Below are 16,089 nucleotides of genomic sequence, written 5' to 3' on the forward strand. Positions count from 1 at the left end.
AACGGAACGCGAAAAAAAAATGCGTCCCGACGGACAGGCACCGCGAAACGAACTGGCTCAGCTCTGCTGTCATCGTGACAACCAGAGCTAGCCGCACCTTCACACACACACGCACGAACTCACCCGAAATACACACCGACGACGATCGACGAAAACGGAACGCGAAAAAATGCGTCCCGACGGACAGGCACCGCGAAACGAACTGGCTCAGCTCTGCTGTCATCGTGACAACCAGAGCTAGCCGCACCTTCACACACACACACGCACGAACTCACCCGAAATACACACCGACGACGATCGACGAAAACGGAACGCGAAAAAAAAATGCGTCCCGACGGACAGGCACCGCGAAACGAACTGGCTCAGCTCTGCTGTCATCGTGACAACCAGAGCTAGCCGCACCTTCACACACACACGCACGAACTCACCCGAAATACACACCGACGACGATCGACGAAGACGGAACGCGAAAAAAAATGCGTCCCGACGGACAGGCACCGCGAAACGAACTCCTATATATTGTATTGCAAGTTTATATTATTAAATTATGGATAAGCTAATACATCCCCACTTTAAGGACACAACCCCTCCCTTTCTTTCACCCCCCCCCCCCTCCCCTCCTCCCCACCAACAAAATTTTGTTAAGCGTAATAAATTCATTTTTAGTCAAATATTTATTATTTACTGCTGTGTGTTTCTTTTTGTGAGTCCATGCCATATAACTTGAGACCCCCCCCCCAACCTTACGGGCATAAATTGCGAAAATTTTAATTGTTAAATCAAATAACAGAAAAATTGATTTTATTCTAAATATTAATTATTAAGTAGAACGATAAATTACAAACCATATTCTTACTAATCCTAATGTTCTTGTTCATGAAAATTCATTTGATTATAGAGTTTCTGACAGCTTCAGGATATGTTAAAGGTACTTTTTATGATGTTTTGTACTAACCAACATAGAACTTAAATTTGGATCAGTTTCATGGATTGATCGCAGAAATTCATCATGCTAAGTCAATATTTTGCTGAATACTTTTTTCGGTATCAAACTGAGATTCTCCAGTTTCGCTTGAGAAACTTCGGTACGAATACTTTATTTTGACTAGGTACTCAATTTTAAATGTAGGCAACAGAAAATCGATTTTTGAAGCGACGATGCCCACGAAGTAGGTAGCAAAGCAAGTGAAATAAACGGGCGCATATGTAGATTGCAGCAAATTTTGATAAAACGTAAATGTTCAAAATGGCATATCTCCGAAAACGCAAAAAATCGCAGGCTGGAAATTTCAGCAATGTTAGATTATGATCCAATCTTTCAAGTGATCTTAGTTTCATGTTTAGCATCGGTTAGCAAAAAAAGTACTCGATTAACAAACACAAAAAAATAAGTTTTGTCAAAAAAATGCTCCAGTTATTTGATGAAAACTTCAGTTTTTGGTTTGGAAACAACATTTTATCTATTAATAGTTTCAAAGCTTTTCTTATTACCTTTCCAACGATGTATAATTGTCCTAATAAAATATTTAAAATGGCTGAGCTATGTTAAAATTAAACAATCAGCCTTTTTTACAAAAAACGCCAGATTTTTACTCCTTTTTTTGACTTTCAGCTTCCGTATCTCCGTAATGAACAAACTTAGAGCTTTGAAAATTTGGATTTTTCTTAGTTAGAATGTTTACTTTCGAGAAAAAAATACCAAACAATATTTGGAGAAGGTCACTTTTTTGAAACTTGGCCACCCAATGTACCATAGTGCATCGGCAAACCACTCTCGTTGGTCTTGTTCCTGGTCTGGTTCTTGAACAGCGACGTGATCACCTTGTAGTCACTACCTCTGTCCGCACTGTACCGACTTCGCTCGTTACAACCATCCCGATACTGACCATCGTGCTGCTGCACCTGTGTTGTCGTACTCCCTCTCCCAATCCTAATTCCTCTCAGGACCTCCCTTTTGTCAGAATATTGCCCGAGAACCTGCTTCGGAAACATTTTCCAACTTTTCCAATTTTTTTCTAAAACCTTTCGCAACAAACACTTCAAAAGGGCGCTTCATGATGAAAGAAAAATGTTTATCTCACTCATTCAAATGGTTTTGCCTTGAGGTGTGAGCAAGATGCACGATTCTTTCGCAAGTAGCAGTGTCCATTTGAAATGTTCGTCACGTTTTCAGGTGGGCGTCAACTTGCCAAGGATGTAGACCTAGCAAGGTGCATGCATCAGAATGTCGGAGTTGCAAAGGCTTTTGAATTAGGGTGATCTCTCTAATTAAAATTAAAAGAATAAATCTCGGGTGAGTTTTCAAAAAGCCGTAAGAGTCACCGTGACCTCCGACACTAATATTCGTTTTTCTCTAAATTGTAACAAAATTTCATTTATTTTTAGTTTGGGGCTATTGAAAGCCGGGTCCCAGTCACGAAATATTCTAGCAGAGCTGGTTCTGCCAGAATCCTGCTATAACGGTGGAACATTTTTGCTAGAATGCTGTAAGAATATCCAGCTCTGTGAGAACTCTGCTAGAATCTTGCTAGAACGTCGTGACTGGGGTAGATGAACAATCTTAAGCATTTTTGAAATTGGTTTCTCGTAAGTTGCTCGAATACCGATGAAAAAAGGCTTTGTTTACCATTGGCTCCTACGTCTTTTTGAAAACAAATCCGAGAAATGGCTGATATTAAAGAGCGACTTAAAGAGTAGGGGAGAGTGGGGAGACTTGATCCCCTTTTTTTGTATCGCACATAACTCTGTCAATTTCTCACAAAACTATAAACTTTTTGCATGAATTGAAAGCCTTAACATTCATCTGTGTTTGGCTAATAAGGATATTTCATCAGATGAACTCTTCGAATCATGCCAAGCGTTTTAAAAAAATATTTTAAACCGGCATTTTAAAAATGTTAGGGGTAACTTGATCCCCCTTTCAACATTTTGAAGAAATCTTAAGCAAAATGTTTCTTATTCATCCAAACTTTTAATTTTCTATAAGTTACAGCAATTTCACATAAAACCTGTACGTTTGTGTTCAAAATATAACAAGTTTATTATGTTAAATATTTAAAAACTTAAAATATTATTTTTTAGACCAAAATTAAGCATGTTTACAAAAGCTGCAAATTTTTGTTTACGAAACTTTCGAAAAATGGTTCAAACTGCAGTAAGTTATATACAACTATACTAAAGGAAACTATGTATGAAAACCCAGCTCAATTAATTAATCTTGAGGCTGATTCCAGTGACTGTAAAAATGCAGGGATCAAGTCTCCCTAAACGCACTTTTTTAAACAATTGATTGTAAAAATAGTATGACGATAAATTTAACATCAAATGCGTAAGGGTTTTGGAGTTGATAAGTTTATCAAACAATTCATGTGTAAAAAATATTTTTTTAATAATTTTTGAGTGTTTTCTAGACATATCAATACAAAGAAAAAAAATCTCTTGGAAGTTTTTTGCAGCTCATTTTAGAAAAATGTGTGTAACTGAATCTAAACATTTTTGCCTTTCTTACTAAAGAAAGGTATAGGTTTTACTTTAAGCCAGGACGTCATTTTCATCTTCGTAAATATGTCGATTCAGCATGAATTTTAAGCGGAAAAATCGTCAAAAAATCACACTGCATCGAGTTTCGACGCTCTATCGATTCACCTTGACAGAACTCGTCTATCTCTAATCCTCGAATTTTGAGAAAATAAATTCCGTGGAGGCCGAGTGATGTTCGTATGTGGTAAAATTTTGCAAAATTTTGTGTCGCGCCGTTCTCAGCTCCCATAAATCCGATTTCGATTCTTCTGACTGCAGATGAAAGCTAGTGTGCTGAACCTGGGCGAGTTGCCGCGCAAATTTCGAAATATCCATCTGTTTTCGGATGCGGCCAGACTTTTCAACAAAATACACAGTTTTCAAATGAAAATATGGTAATTTTTTTTCATTTTCATATTTTTTATTTATCTCAAAAATTGCATTTTTCGAGTTCTACAACCTCCCAAATTTTCATCCAGATCCATAATCTGGTTCTGGAGTTAGAGCCGTTTGATTAACCTACCAAAAGAAAAAAAATCCCTAAAAAAAGGTAAAAGCCCACCTGGTGACCTTCGCCAACATTTTTCATTTCTGATTTTATTCAAAATTTCTTGCTACATTCATAGTACAGACCATGAGTGAGCATCTGAAACAAATTCGACATCGATCGGCAATCCCGATCAATTTTTAGAACGATTTACTTTTTGCCTTTCTTACTAAAGAAAGGTATAGGTTTTACTTTAAGCCAGGACGTCATTTTCATCTTCGTAAATATGTCGATTCAGCATGAATTTTAAGCGGAAAAATCGTCAAAAAATCACACTGCATCGAGTTTCGACGCTTCGTCGCCAAGTCGACAAGTTGTCAAGTTGAGCTTCGAATACTGGCGCGAGAATGCTGGCGCATATATTTGCTGGCTCGACTTATACTCGTTTGTAGTAGCTTGTCTACCGATGTTTTCTTTAACATGTAAGATATCGTAGCTTTTCGGTTTCTTTTGCCCTGTCCGTTTTTACATATCTGTCCAATGTTTATTTAAAAACTTTTGAGACATAGGACATTCATCCGGCTACAATCAATTTGTTTCCCGTGCGCTCCTAAAAACGCCTAAATGTAGACTTCATTTGTCGTAAGTTTATCTAACAGGGTTCATTGGATTCCAATAGGAGCTTTCCAAGCTTTCATCGTTTATATCGTTTTCAATGTTTTCAATGCTGGCGACGCCAATGGCTTTCTACCTAAGGTTCTCGCGATTGAGTGTGTAGTGGTGCGGTTGTTGAAAATAGCTATCTCTGACTCTGTCACTTTCTTAGAAGCTTCTTAGGCTAGCTTCCTGCACCGTGCGGCACACGCGGTTCACCGAAGCTAAAAAACCAAAACCGCGGTGTGCATTGTCACTGGCGCATGGGAAGCTTGCTATGATCGCGTTTGTCATAAACGTTTGTTTGATTTCAAACGTACAAGCATATTGTACGATAGAATTAATTCTTTTGGTGAAAATTGTGTTTTTTATTTCTTTTGGAAATCATATCATTTATAATACTTTGCTTTCATCATAAGACTTTCTTTTGTGCTGACGTTATAAATAAACAAAGTCGATGTTATGAATTGAAAAAAGTTCTACCATTGTTATATTCTTTAGTAAGAAAGGCTCTATCTCACCCCAGGTGGGATTAAATCGGGTTTTTAATTTTTTTCTTTGTTTTCTACAATGAGTTTTAGTTAATTTCGCACAACTTTCTAGAACAAAGCTAATTGTTTTACCCACATGCTGACCAGATACAGGCTTGGGATCAAGTGTCCCCGGGGATCAAGTCTCCCCACTCTCCCCTACTCATTACGCTTGTTTCAAACTTCATTGCTCTTTTTCATTTTTTTATTTAATAATAAAAAAAATGATTTTATTCAAATTTTAATTTAAAATAGGTTCAAATTAAATTAATTTCTATTAAATAAAATTTTAGCCCTTTGCTTGTATAATAAAAACGGAATACACATCAGATTTTTATTTGAACAATGAAAAACTTGCTCCAATTGAATGATGATTAATTTTTTATAATGTTTGTACAGTTCTTACCGCGGACCAGCTGGGGAGGACGCAGGCGGACGACGTCGTTCGGATCGGCGGAGACGTTCGTTTCCCAGCACACGCACGTGCTCACAATGAAGATGACGGTCTTCGGGGGGTTATCAACCCCAGTTTTCACCCTTTTCGGGCCAAAAAATCCAACACACGCGGCGTTTACGAAAAAATACGGTTTATTGCGCAAAACACTTTTAATTGGCGAAACTACACTTTATTTGGTGTCGAACGATCGAATTTTATTCCACTCCACCGATTTGATCGCAAATCGCGTGGACGTTGTCGCGCGCGTTGTCGGTACACTTCTGAAGCTGCTCTGATATTCTCGCGCTATCACGGGTCAAGCTAAGGTAGTGCCCTTGTAGACTGCTACTACGCGTGCTAACTTCCACTTGAGCGGGGGCAGATTGTCCTCCTTGAGTAGGACCATGGTTCCGATCTTGATGTTATCTCGCTGTTTCGTCCATCTGGTTCTGTTCTGCAGGTTCGACAAGTACTCAGGCTTCCACTTTCTCCAAATCTGCTGTACGAACGCTTGAGTTCTCTGCCACAGCGCTAGACGATTCTCTGGGATCTCTTGAAGATCGGGCTCTGGAACAGCAGCGAGCGGCCGTCCAGTCAAAAAGTGTCCGGGCGTTAAAGCGTCGAAATCGTCCGGATCGATACTCAGCGGAGTTAACGGACGCGAGTTGAGAATTGCTGCTATTTGCTGGACTACGGTGTGCAACTCGTCGTACGTCAACGTTCTGCTGCCTATCGTCTTGCGGAAATGTGCCTTGAATGATTTTACTGCCACCTCCCACAACCCACCAAAGTTGGGGGAGCGGGGCGGTATGAACTTGAATTCTATACCATCTTCCTCTGCGTACTATCGTGTGCTGTGCAAGCTGATCGAGCAACTGTTGAAGTAGCTTCTGCAGTTCTCGATTTGCTCCTACGAAGATGGTAGCGTTGTCACACATGACAAGCTGTGGTTTTCCTCGGGTGGCCACGAACCGCTTGAACGCGGCCAGGAACGCCTGGGTTGATAAATCTGCCACTACTTCCATGTGAACCGCCTTCGTGACCAAACAGACAAAAATTGCCACAAAGCACTTGACCGGTATACTGCGCCGAATTGGGTATCGGATGTAGAACGGTCCGCAAAAGTTCTGAAAAGCTGCTGCAGGACAGACGCGTACCGACGGCAAGTCAGCCATAAGCTGCTCGTGCACACGTGGCTTGGTCTTGAAGCAGTCTACGCACCGATGGATCGTCTGGCGGGCCAGACTTCGAATGTTTGTTGGCCAATACAATACTTCCCTCGGACTGCGGCGATCAGCAGCTGCTGACCGGCGTGATACAGCATCCAATGGTAGTACGACATCACAATCTTGGTGAATGGGTGTTGATGATGCAGGGTGATCAGGTGCTTGCGACTCTCAGGAACTGGTGCGTTCGTCAGCCGGCCGCCGACGCGCATTACTCCGTCTACCAGCCGAGGGTTGAGCGCAATCAGCTTCGACGAGGGTTGAATCGGCTTCTTCTTGGTCCAATCCGCTACTTCTTCGGGAAAACTTTCTGTTTGGGCCACCCGAATCAAAAACGTCAATGCTTCTCGTAGCTCCACGTGCGACAATTCTCCAGTTCTCCGGCAATCTCGATTTGTACGTCTGGCGTTATGCGCAAATCGACGAACCCACGCGACCAGACGGATGAGCTCGTGGTAGTTGGAACGCAGAGAAAAGAGTTCGTTCGGTGGACGAGCTCGAGCGGGCAACGAAACTGTAGATCTCTCCTCCTTCAAAGCGAGCTCTGACTCTGGTGCGCGGTTGCCGAGCTTTGGCCACTGTTCTTGTTCCAAAAGTAAATATTGCAGACGACCGTACTATTCTGGCTTGTACAGCAACTCGGCCGGGGTACAACCACGTGAAATGATATCAGCGGGATTGTCTACTCCGGCGATGTGAGACCACATGCCTTCTACGGTGACGTGTTGGATCTCCGAGACTCTGTTAGCGACAAACGGTTTCCAGCGAGACGGAAGTGAAGCTAACCAACAGAGCACTATCATCGAGTCCGTCCAGAAAAATGCTTGAATCTCCTGCTGAATGCTACGACGGACCAGGTCATAGAGATGACAAAGTAGTAGTGCTGCTGATAGTTCAAGTAGAGTGATGTCTGGACTTCGACGTGATCAAGTGCAACGTGATCAGTCCGTCGACCTAAAGTGCTCGCAGGTACAGACAAGCTCCGTAAGCTTGTTGTGAAGCATCACAGAAACCGTGAAACTGTACGCTTGCCAAGCATCCACTAAAACCAATCCAACGGGGAATACGGAGTGTATCCAGAGCCATCAGATTCCGACGATATTCCAACCAGTAGTTTCGATGGTCCTCTGCCAGGGTTTGATTCACAGGGATCATTTCCCGGGTCACAACATTAAATTGCCTTACAAAAGAAACATTCAGAAAGCGCGCTGGTATACTTTGTGTGCGTGAGGATGTTTGTAAAGGAGTTCAAAAATCGTGACTTCTCGAAGGTTATGGGCTGTATGCTAGAGGCGGATTAACGTAAGTCGAAGCTGGTTCAACATTTGGATATTGCCAACTGCACGCTTCCAGATCTAGATACTACGTTATGGGCTTGTAAGTAACTGTTTTACCTCATGTTACGCCATTTGTAACTTAATCATCAACTGTTTAATGTGTTCCTGCTTACTTTTTGTCAATTTGAGTAAGTTTTTCTGGTGCTTTATTTTTCCACATTTTTCCAACACAAGAATCCTGTCATCGTCAAATCACCAACGCAAGAGGGGACACTTCCGTCACCGTAGCACTGCTCAATCCACGGTTAAGCAGTCTGCTTCCTGAAGTTGAGCAAAATTTAGTTTGTTTTAATAAATATTAATAATCTCGAACTTACATAATAATGCAATAATGCGTCCCTCACAGTTTCCACAAGAGTTTAGTTTCCACCAGTTAAAACAAAAATATTTTGAAAGATGACAAGAGAACGAAAGCAATAAATATACGTTGCGGGGAAAGTGAGTTAAATGACAAAAATTAATCTCGATGATTTAAGATTACGCCCGTATCAATATTAGTGTTCTTCCATAAACGTGCTACATCTTTGGATTGAAAGTTTTCGTCTTAGCAGAGACACTCACCATATGCACACTGTTGAGAAAAAGTAGACATTGAATTCAAGTTTTTATGTTTTATTCTCGAGTTTAATATTGATTAACTCATCTTAATCGTGCAATGTTTGTTTTCATTCAATTTTTCCCTCTGAAGTTTTTACACCACCTGCTAAAATCGATAGTGAGAGGCGTGTTTATCATCCGGTGGCGGTAATTAGCGTGTTCAGAGCCGACTTCCGCTTCCTGAATTGGCCATTGTCGGTGAAGTAGACCCTTCTGCAGGCTTGCGAAAAACTCCTGTTCAAGACCAACAACATCCGGTTTGACGAGAATACTAAGGTGAGTGAGATGTTGATTCAAGAGTATACGGGATTAAATTGACTTTTATTTTGATCGACTGCAGGTTTTTTTGTCAATGGACCGATTGCCGCTGGTAAGTTCACTTTTGCAAGGAACTAGCCTGTGAGCTGGAGATGAAATCTGGAGCAACACGAGAAAAGGGCGGATAAGCATTTTGACAGCTGGAACGATTTTGCAAATTCCGAGCCAACAGGAAACTTTTTCACAAAACTCGGAATGTAAACCAATAGCTGGCCTTCCCAGCTACATTTTAACACTGCGGGTTTTGTTAAATAGTAACCTGTTGGCACGGAATTTGCAAAATAGTTCTGGCTGTTCAAATGCTTATGCGCCCTTTTCAAATGTTGCTCCAGAAATACATTCCGGAGGCCACAATGGACAGTTCTACATCAACTCGTACGGGTTCAACGAACGCAAGTTTGACCCGCAGATGCAACTGAAACGTGGTCACGAGCCAGCGGAGACTGCGAATCCAACGTTACTCCCGCAGTGACGCGTTGGCCCGTCTGTTTCAACTAGTAAAAGTGTCTCTATGGACCGCAACATGTGTTTGGATATAGTCATTGTTGAGAGCATTTGAACTTTTTGAAAAATGTCCGCTGAAAGATTGCACCAAGAAGCGTTACAGCTTGGCTAATGTCAAGACGCCGGCCTGCAGACAATCGAGCATGTCGCGCTGGTTCCACGCTGCACATGTCCCACTGAAATAAGTGTGCGAACAACGATGGCCAAAGAAGAAGATATGCCCTCGGTGGTAGCCGATTCCAGACCGTGAGATTTAAGCTGAACCTTTCATTTTATTGGGCTAATTGTTTTAAACTCATTTTTTCAGGTCCCTAAAGACCGTACATGGACGCGTTCATTTCGCTAATGTCGCCTCAAGCTGATTGCCGAAACAAAACTCCATCGGACGTTCCGTCGCTTATCACGGCAGTGCCGTCTGCTCAGAGGTGATATTATGAATGAGCAAAAAAACATTTCATCCCTTCTTCAAATCCCGTTGGATCTAGATTCTGATGTTTTCTCATAAGCTTTAACTTGTATTGCGTTTTGGAACTTACACGCTTTTGATTTGTATTAAACATAAACCTTTCAATCCAAAACCGTAAGCAATACTGATCGCAATTAGGGACCTACATAGGGAAATGAAATGTTCTGGGAGAAATTTCAAACACCCAAAGTCATTAAAATTTAAGGTTGAAAAACATGTGGTTTTTCTTTGGTGCTGGCACTTTTCTTGTACCGAACAAGCACAAACATAATAAAAACTACCAGATTATTGTCAACAACAGTTTTACAATACTTGTGATTGTTATAAGTCTCGTTTTTTTGCCAAAATTATTTTAATTTGATTCCAACCTTGTTCTAGCATGATCTTGTTGCTCGATTGGAACCCCGATTTGACAGTTCGATTGGAACCCTGAGAGTGACATTTCGCCTCTCCATATAGGCTCTCTAATCGCAATGCATTTGAAAATTACATCAGATTCTAGCAACGGGGAAAAATTTTTTGGACTTGGGTAAATTTACGTAGATTTCATCGGAAATTTACATGTTTTGTGGCACTTTTTGTTCTGAATGTTTACATCGGATGGCACTTAAATTAAAGTTGAAAGTGATGTAAATTCGCATCATTAATGACGTGCACTTTTGGTACATTATAAATTTACCGGAATTTTTTTTTCTGTGTACGTCTCATGCTTGACGTGCCACAGGTCTCAATAACAATAACAGGTTTCAATAAAATTATACTCCAACCACACCAAACCAGCTTGATACAAGGAAGATTGTAAAATATTGTCAGTAAATGTTTAAATGTGCAGTATTTGTTGTTCTGTGTTTACACTTTGAACATATAATATTTCATGTTTATTGAGCGTCCAGGTTGGCGTCTTTCAGATTTATGAGTTTTGTCAATTATTTATTTTTTTATTCATCTATTTGTTATCTGTTATTTATTACCTATTAGCATGCAATTAAATAATTCAAATAGTCGACTTTAGGGAAAAAGGCCTTTTGCATCTGAGACACAAACCCATATGAACTTTGTTATCCCCACCCCTGCGAACACCATCATCACCCCGTACGTCAGTGTCATCGAGCTGTCACCGATCCCTGAGGCAAAACAGGAAACAGTTCTGGAGGGAACAGCTAGGCGGCGCATAAATACGGGCGCAGACGATGGTGTCGGCCTCTTTTGCATTTTGGTCCGGAGTGGTGAAGAACAGTGATCGCCCCGAAGTTCGTCCGTCACCAAACGACACGGGAAGAAAAGTTCGCGTGTGTAATTGAAAAATCCTAATTAAAATTACACGAAAAAAAACATTGGTTACGAAACAGTGAAGTGCCACAAACAAATTAAAACCAATAAGTCTAAAGAGTACGGATCGGAGTGTGACAGCACCACGGACGGTTAGACGTACACCACAACACGTTAAAAATTCCTAACCGAGTTAGGTCCCTCCGGTCACCATCGTACGGATCCGAGCGAGCGTGGTGCAAGAACAAGAACCTGCAGTGAAGTGTAGTGAAGTGGTCTGGCCGCACGAAGTACCGCGGTGCTGAGTGCCAAGTGGCATACCGTCAAACCTGTTGGCCAGCCCCCGAGTCAAAGACTCCCCAGTGGTACCTCGCTCGGATCGACCACTTCCCCCCCCCCTTTCGCGCGTGCATCACCCTCCGGACCCGCGAACTCGACCCTCCGCTACAAATAGGGTCCGCGATCACGTTCTTTGGCGGTCTCCTTCTGAGGCCGTGCCGACACCAACCTGTGGCCCTCTGGGGCGAAGCCAAGAAGAAGACGCCCTCTCGGCGGTCCAACCGGACCCGCCGTTCGTTCCCTCCTGTTCCGGAACCCGACCAGCAGCAGCAGCCAAGACAGCGACGCAACAAGCCGGCCACCGAGCATCAGGATCCCAACGATAAAACGCATGCATGCAAGTAACGTACACAAATACACATTAAAACAAATCCCCCCGTCTTTCCCTTAATTTATTACCCTTAAAAGTTCTTAAAATTATTGAAAGTCTTAAAATCTAAATAAAAAGTTAAAATGTGGTATCAATCAAGCTGTGTTTGCCCTATTTATTTAAAATCCTAAATATTAGTCTTTGGTTGAAAATTAGTGTGGTTCACGTGAGTATGAAATGTTTGTCTTTGTGTGAGAAATCTCCGGGTAGATACGTGTGCCGCCCTATGGAGCAATCCCCCTAAGGGACTCCATGTGCTCGTCTCTTATATTTAACCCCAGAATAGTTAATTACTATCAGGTACAATAGAAAGATAAGAAAGCGCGCTTGTTAAAGGGAGACGACCTATATCACAAACGTGATCCACAATCCAGGGGTTCTAATTCTAATTAATATCTTAAGCCTAAACAATGTTTTAATATATTATTAGAGCAGTTGTTTTACAGCTAATTTGCAATCACCGTAGCTGTTTTGTGACTGATTAGCTGGTGAATGCTGTTTAGCAGCTCATTTATGATTTCTTTTAGTGCAGCGGGTAAACTGACACTTACCAAATCACAGAACGAAAAACGCAGCAGGCTCCTACCCAGTCAAATCAATCGGAATTCTGAAACGGAATTTAATTCGAATCGTTTACGTATTCCGTTTCAAACGCAACAACCGGTACGTACACGGAAAAGGTTGTTGCGTTTGAAATGGAATACGTAAACGATTCGAATTGAATTCCGTTTCAGAATTCCGATTGAGTTGACATTTGAGCTTCAACCAAGATAACACACTTCGTGTAACCATAGTAATATGTATAATACTGATTCCCAGTGTTTGTTTTCTGAACTTCCAAGATGGCGTCTTCTTCGCTACACTCAAAAAAACATTCACGTTGAAGTTACGTGAAAAGCTATGTGGTTTTTTCCACTAGAATTTTCACGTAACTTCTACGAGGTGGCCTTAGTAGAAACGGAATTTGCTCGGCCAGATCATTTCACGTTGTTTCTACGTGTTAACATGTAAAAGCCAAATGTCTTTTTTTTATAAATCATACGTGCTTATTCTAGTGAATGTTATAGGATAGTTTTAGTTTAGGATGGGTTTTTTTTTAAATTATTTTTTTTTTCATATCAAAATGAAAACAATGATGTTCGAAAATATAACATATTTTATTTGTTCACTTATAACATCTTTTACTATTCATTGGTTTTGGGTCGAAGTTAAGTTAAGGCAAGTCCCGTTCTTTTTGTTGAATTGCTCCTGGCCCTTCTGGTGATCAATCTGGAACAGCGGGTCTTCGAGGTTGGGCCGAGCATAGCCGGCTCTACAAGTCACTGACCCGGTTCTTGATGATGCTGCTGCTGCCGATGCAGAATGGTCAATTTCCCTGATTAACCATGATCCGTGACCAGTGTACCCAAAAAAGATCGCCGGACATAATCTTCCCGCCAGGGCACTGCCTCGACGATAAGCTTGACCGTGGTTTTCTCGCGGAACCATCATCCGAAGAAGTATTTTCGCAGAAAGGGGATCAGTCCGACGACGGGAAGTTTGCAGTGGCAATCCGAATTGCCCGGGCTCCGGCCGTGGCTAGTTGATTCTTTATATCCATGTTCAGATTTCAAACTCTGAAACAACAAAATAATTGAATACGAAGAAAACAACTTAAAATAAATTAAACATACCATTTGATAATCTTTCAACATCACTTTGTTAAAACGATTTCCGCAGCAGGTCTTTACAGTTTGCCATCATTTTTCATACTAAAATTATCACGTAGAAACTGGTCGAAATGGCGCACTCACAGAAAAACAGCTTCGTTAAAGTTATATTTCAAAACACGTTAAAGCTACATGAAAGAACCTAGTGGAAAAATATCATAACGTTTTTCACGTAACTTCAACGAGATTTTTTTTTTTCGCCAGAACACTTTCACATTATTTTTACATGTGTGTCACGTAAAACGGGCCTAGCGAGGGGGAAATCGGGGTTACGTGATTTTTCACGTAGCATGAACGTGTGGATTTTTTTGAGTGTACCCCCGTTTTCCACACAGACAATCAAAAAAATATTCACGTTGAAGTTACGTGAAAAACTATGTGTTTTTTTTCCACTGCAATTTTCACGTAACTTCTACGAGGTGGCCCTAGTAGAAATGGGATTTGTTTGACCAGATTATTTCACGTTGATTCTATTTGTTTTACACGTAAAAGCTAAGTGAATACACCGATGAGTTTTACTCATTTTTTTAGTAAACTTTATATGAACTTTTTTGTTGAAGGTTTTGGTGTTGGTCGCATTTTTTCAAAAAAAAATAATAAAAGGGATTTTTTTGCAGAAAACTATTTTATTTATTCATTCATCTTTAGAACAATAACGCCTTTAAAGTCCTGCAGCATAAATTAAAACATAATTTGTTGCCTCTTGCGGAAAACATTCAGATGAAACGCGTACGGCTAGATCACCCAAGGTCGCGGGACGTGTTGTTCCCCCAGGTCATCGCTCCTTCCAATGTGCTTGATCTCCTTGCCGCGGATCGCCACGATAGGTATATCTCCAGGCACCACGATAAAATGCTGCTCATGCTCGGCGGAATCGCTCTTGTAGTCGGGCCTGTTGGTCTGCATGGCCGCACGGCGGAACCAGTCGGAGACACACATTCGAGAATGACCCACTTGTTGGCTGTTTCATTTCCGGTGGCGCCAAGAACCACAGTGGCACGGACCGTTATTGCCATTCCGATGCATGATACCGACGTCAGGGAGACTACCAGGTTGTGGCTTTTCTGGTTACCTTCGAAAAGATCTTTGGGTCACCGCCTAAAACCAGTCAGAATTCCGATGGCCGTCGTATAAGAAGATGTTAGGTCCAGAAGTTGACTTCAGCGAAAGAATCATTTACATTTTGACGAGCACAAGTTCGGCTTCTGATCTTCACCGTTCGCCATCAATTTTCATACTAAAATAATCACGTAGAAATTTGGCCCACTCGAGTAAAAGAAGTTTCGTCGAAGTTACATTCCAAAACACATAGAAGCTACATGAAAAAACCTAGTGGAAAAATACTATAATGATTTTCACGTAACTTCACATTATTTTTACGTGTGTCACGTAAAACGAGCCTAGTAGTGCGTCCATCCCGGGAATTCCCGGGACAAAAATCCCGGGATTTTTCCAAAACCGGGAATTCCCGAATCCCGGGATTTTTTATGATTTGTCCCGGGAATTCCCGAAATTGAAAAAAAATCATATTTTATTCTAGAAATTCAGATTTTGTTGGGGAAACAAATAACAAGTTGAATACTTAGTAATCGATAAGAATTTGAAATCATTAAAATATTTATTCGGCATATATCAGCTTTCTTTTGGCTTATTAGGGAAAATTGTAAAAAATTTAGTTTACATATTGCCTGGCACTTTAAATATTTTCTATTGAATTTTATATATTTTTAAAAGACTGGGTATTATATTTACGTATATTTAATTTAGAAAAAAAACATATAAATTTATTTTTCATCGAATTAAGACAGCTGTTGTTGCAATTTTTTTTGCATAATGTTTCAATTGACTTCATTAAAACAGGAACAGAACAAAACAATAGGTATATCGATTTCCATTTTTTTTGCTATGCAATCTTCTGTAACTATTCGACTGTAATGTCGATTTTCCCAAGCTGGCAGTAGTAAATCATAGAAAAATTTTAAAATGAGTTTTATATGAAACATGAAATTCAAAACCTATCTAAAAATTTACATTGACCGGTATTATTTTATTTGTTTTCGCTTCTTGTTTTTTTAAACACATATTCAAAGAAATTTTTCTGGTTTTCTAGTCACGTCATATATATTCAATTTGAATCACAGTGTATTTAAAATTGTGGTTAATTCAAAATCCAAAGCACACCACAGATAATTTTTTTTTAATTTCTTTTAAGCTACCTAAAAACTGCTGTCCTTGTTTCGATTTAAGTGTAGATTATCACCAATTAATATTTTTGAGCTAATTCTACGATTTTATGCTTGAAAACATAATCAATATAATGAAAACATA

The 16,089-nt window shown here is 40.5% G+C and overlaps 1 protein-coding gene across 1 annotated transcript; it reads right to left on the reverse strand.

Annotated features, from left to right (window-relative positions):
• Positions 1 to 5,942: 5,942 nt before the first annotated feature.
• LOC119769139 lies at positions 5,943 to 14,700 on the reverse strand. The gene is made up of 4 exons (XM_038261041.1): positions 14,506 to 14,700; positions 6,912 to 7,301; positions 6,541 to 6,858; positions 5,943 to 6,470 (listed from the first exon to the last, which is right to left on the reverse strand). The coding sequence occupies exons 1-4, from the start codon at positions 14,698 to 14,700 to the stop codon at positions 5,943 to 5,945; spliced, it is 1,431 nt and encodes a 476-aa protein (XP_038116969.1).
• Between the last annotated feature and the right edge of the window lie 1,389 nt (positions 14,701 to 16,089).

The sequence above is a fragment of the Culex quinquefasciatus genome, chromosome 3 (assembly GCF_015732765.1).
Source record: "Culex quinquefasciatus strain JHB chromosome 3, VPISU_Cqui_1.0_pri_paternal, whole genome shotgun sequence".
NCBI classification, from domain to species: Eukaryota; Metazoa; Arthropoda; class Insecta; order Diptera; family Culicidae; genus Culex; species Culex quinquefasciatus.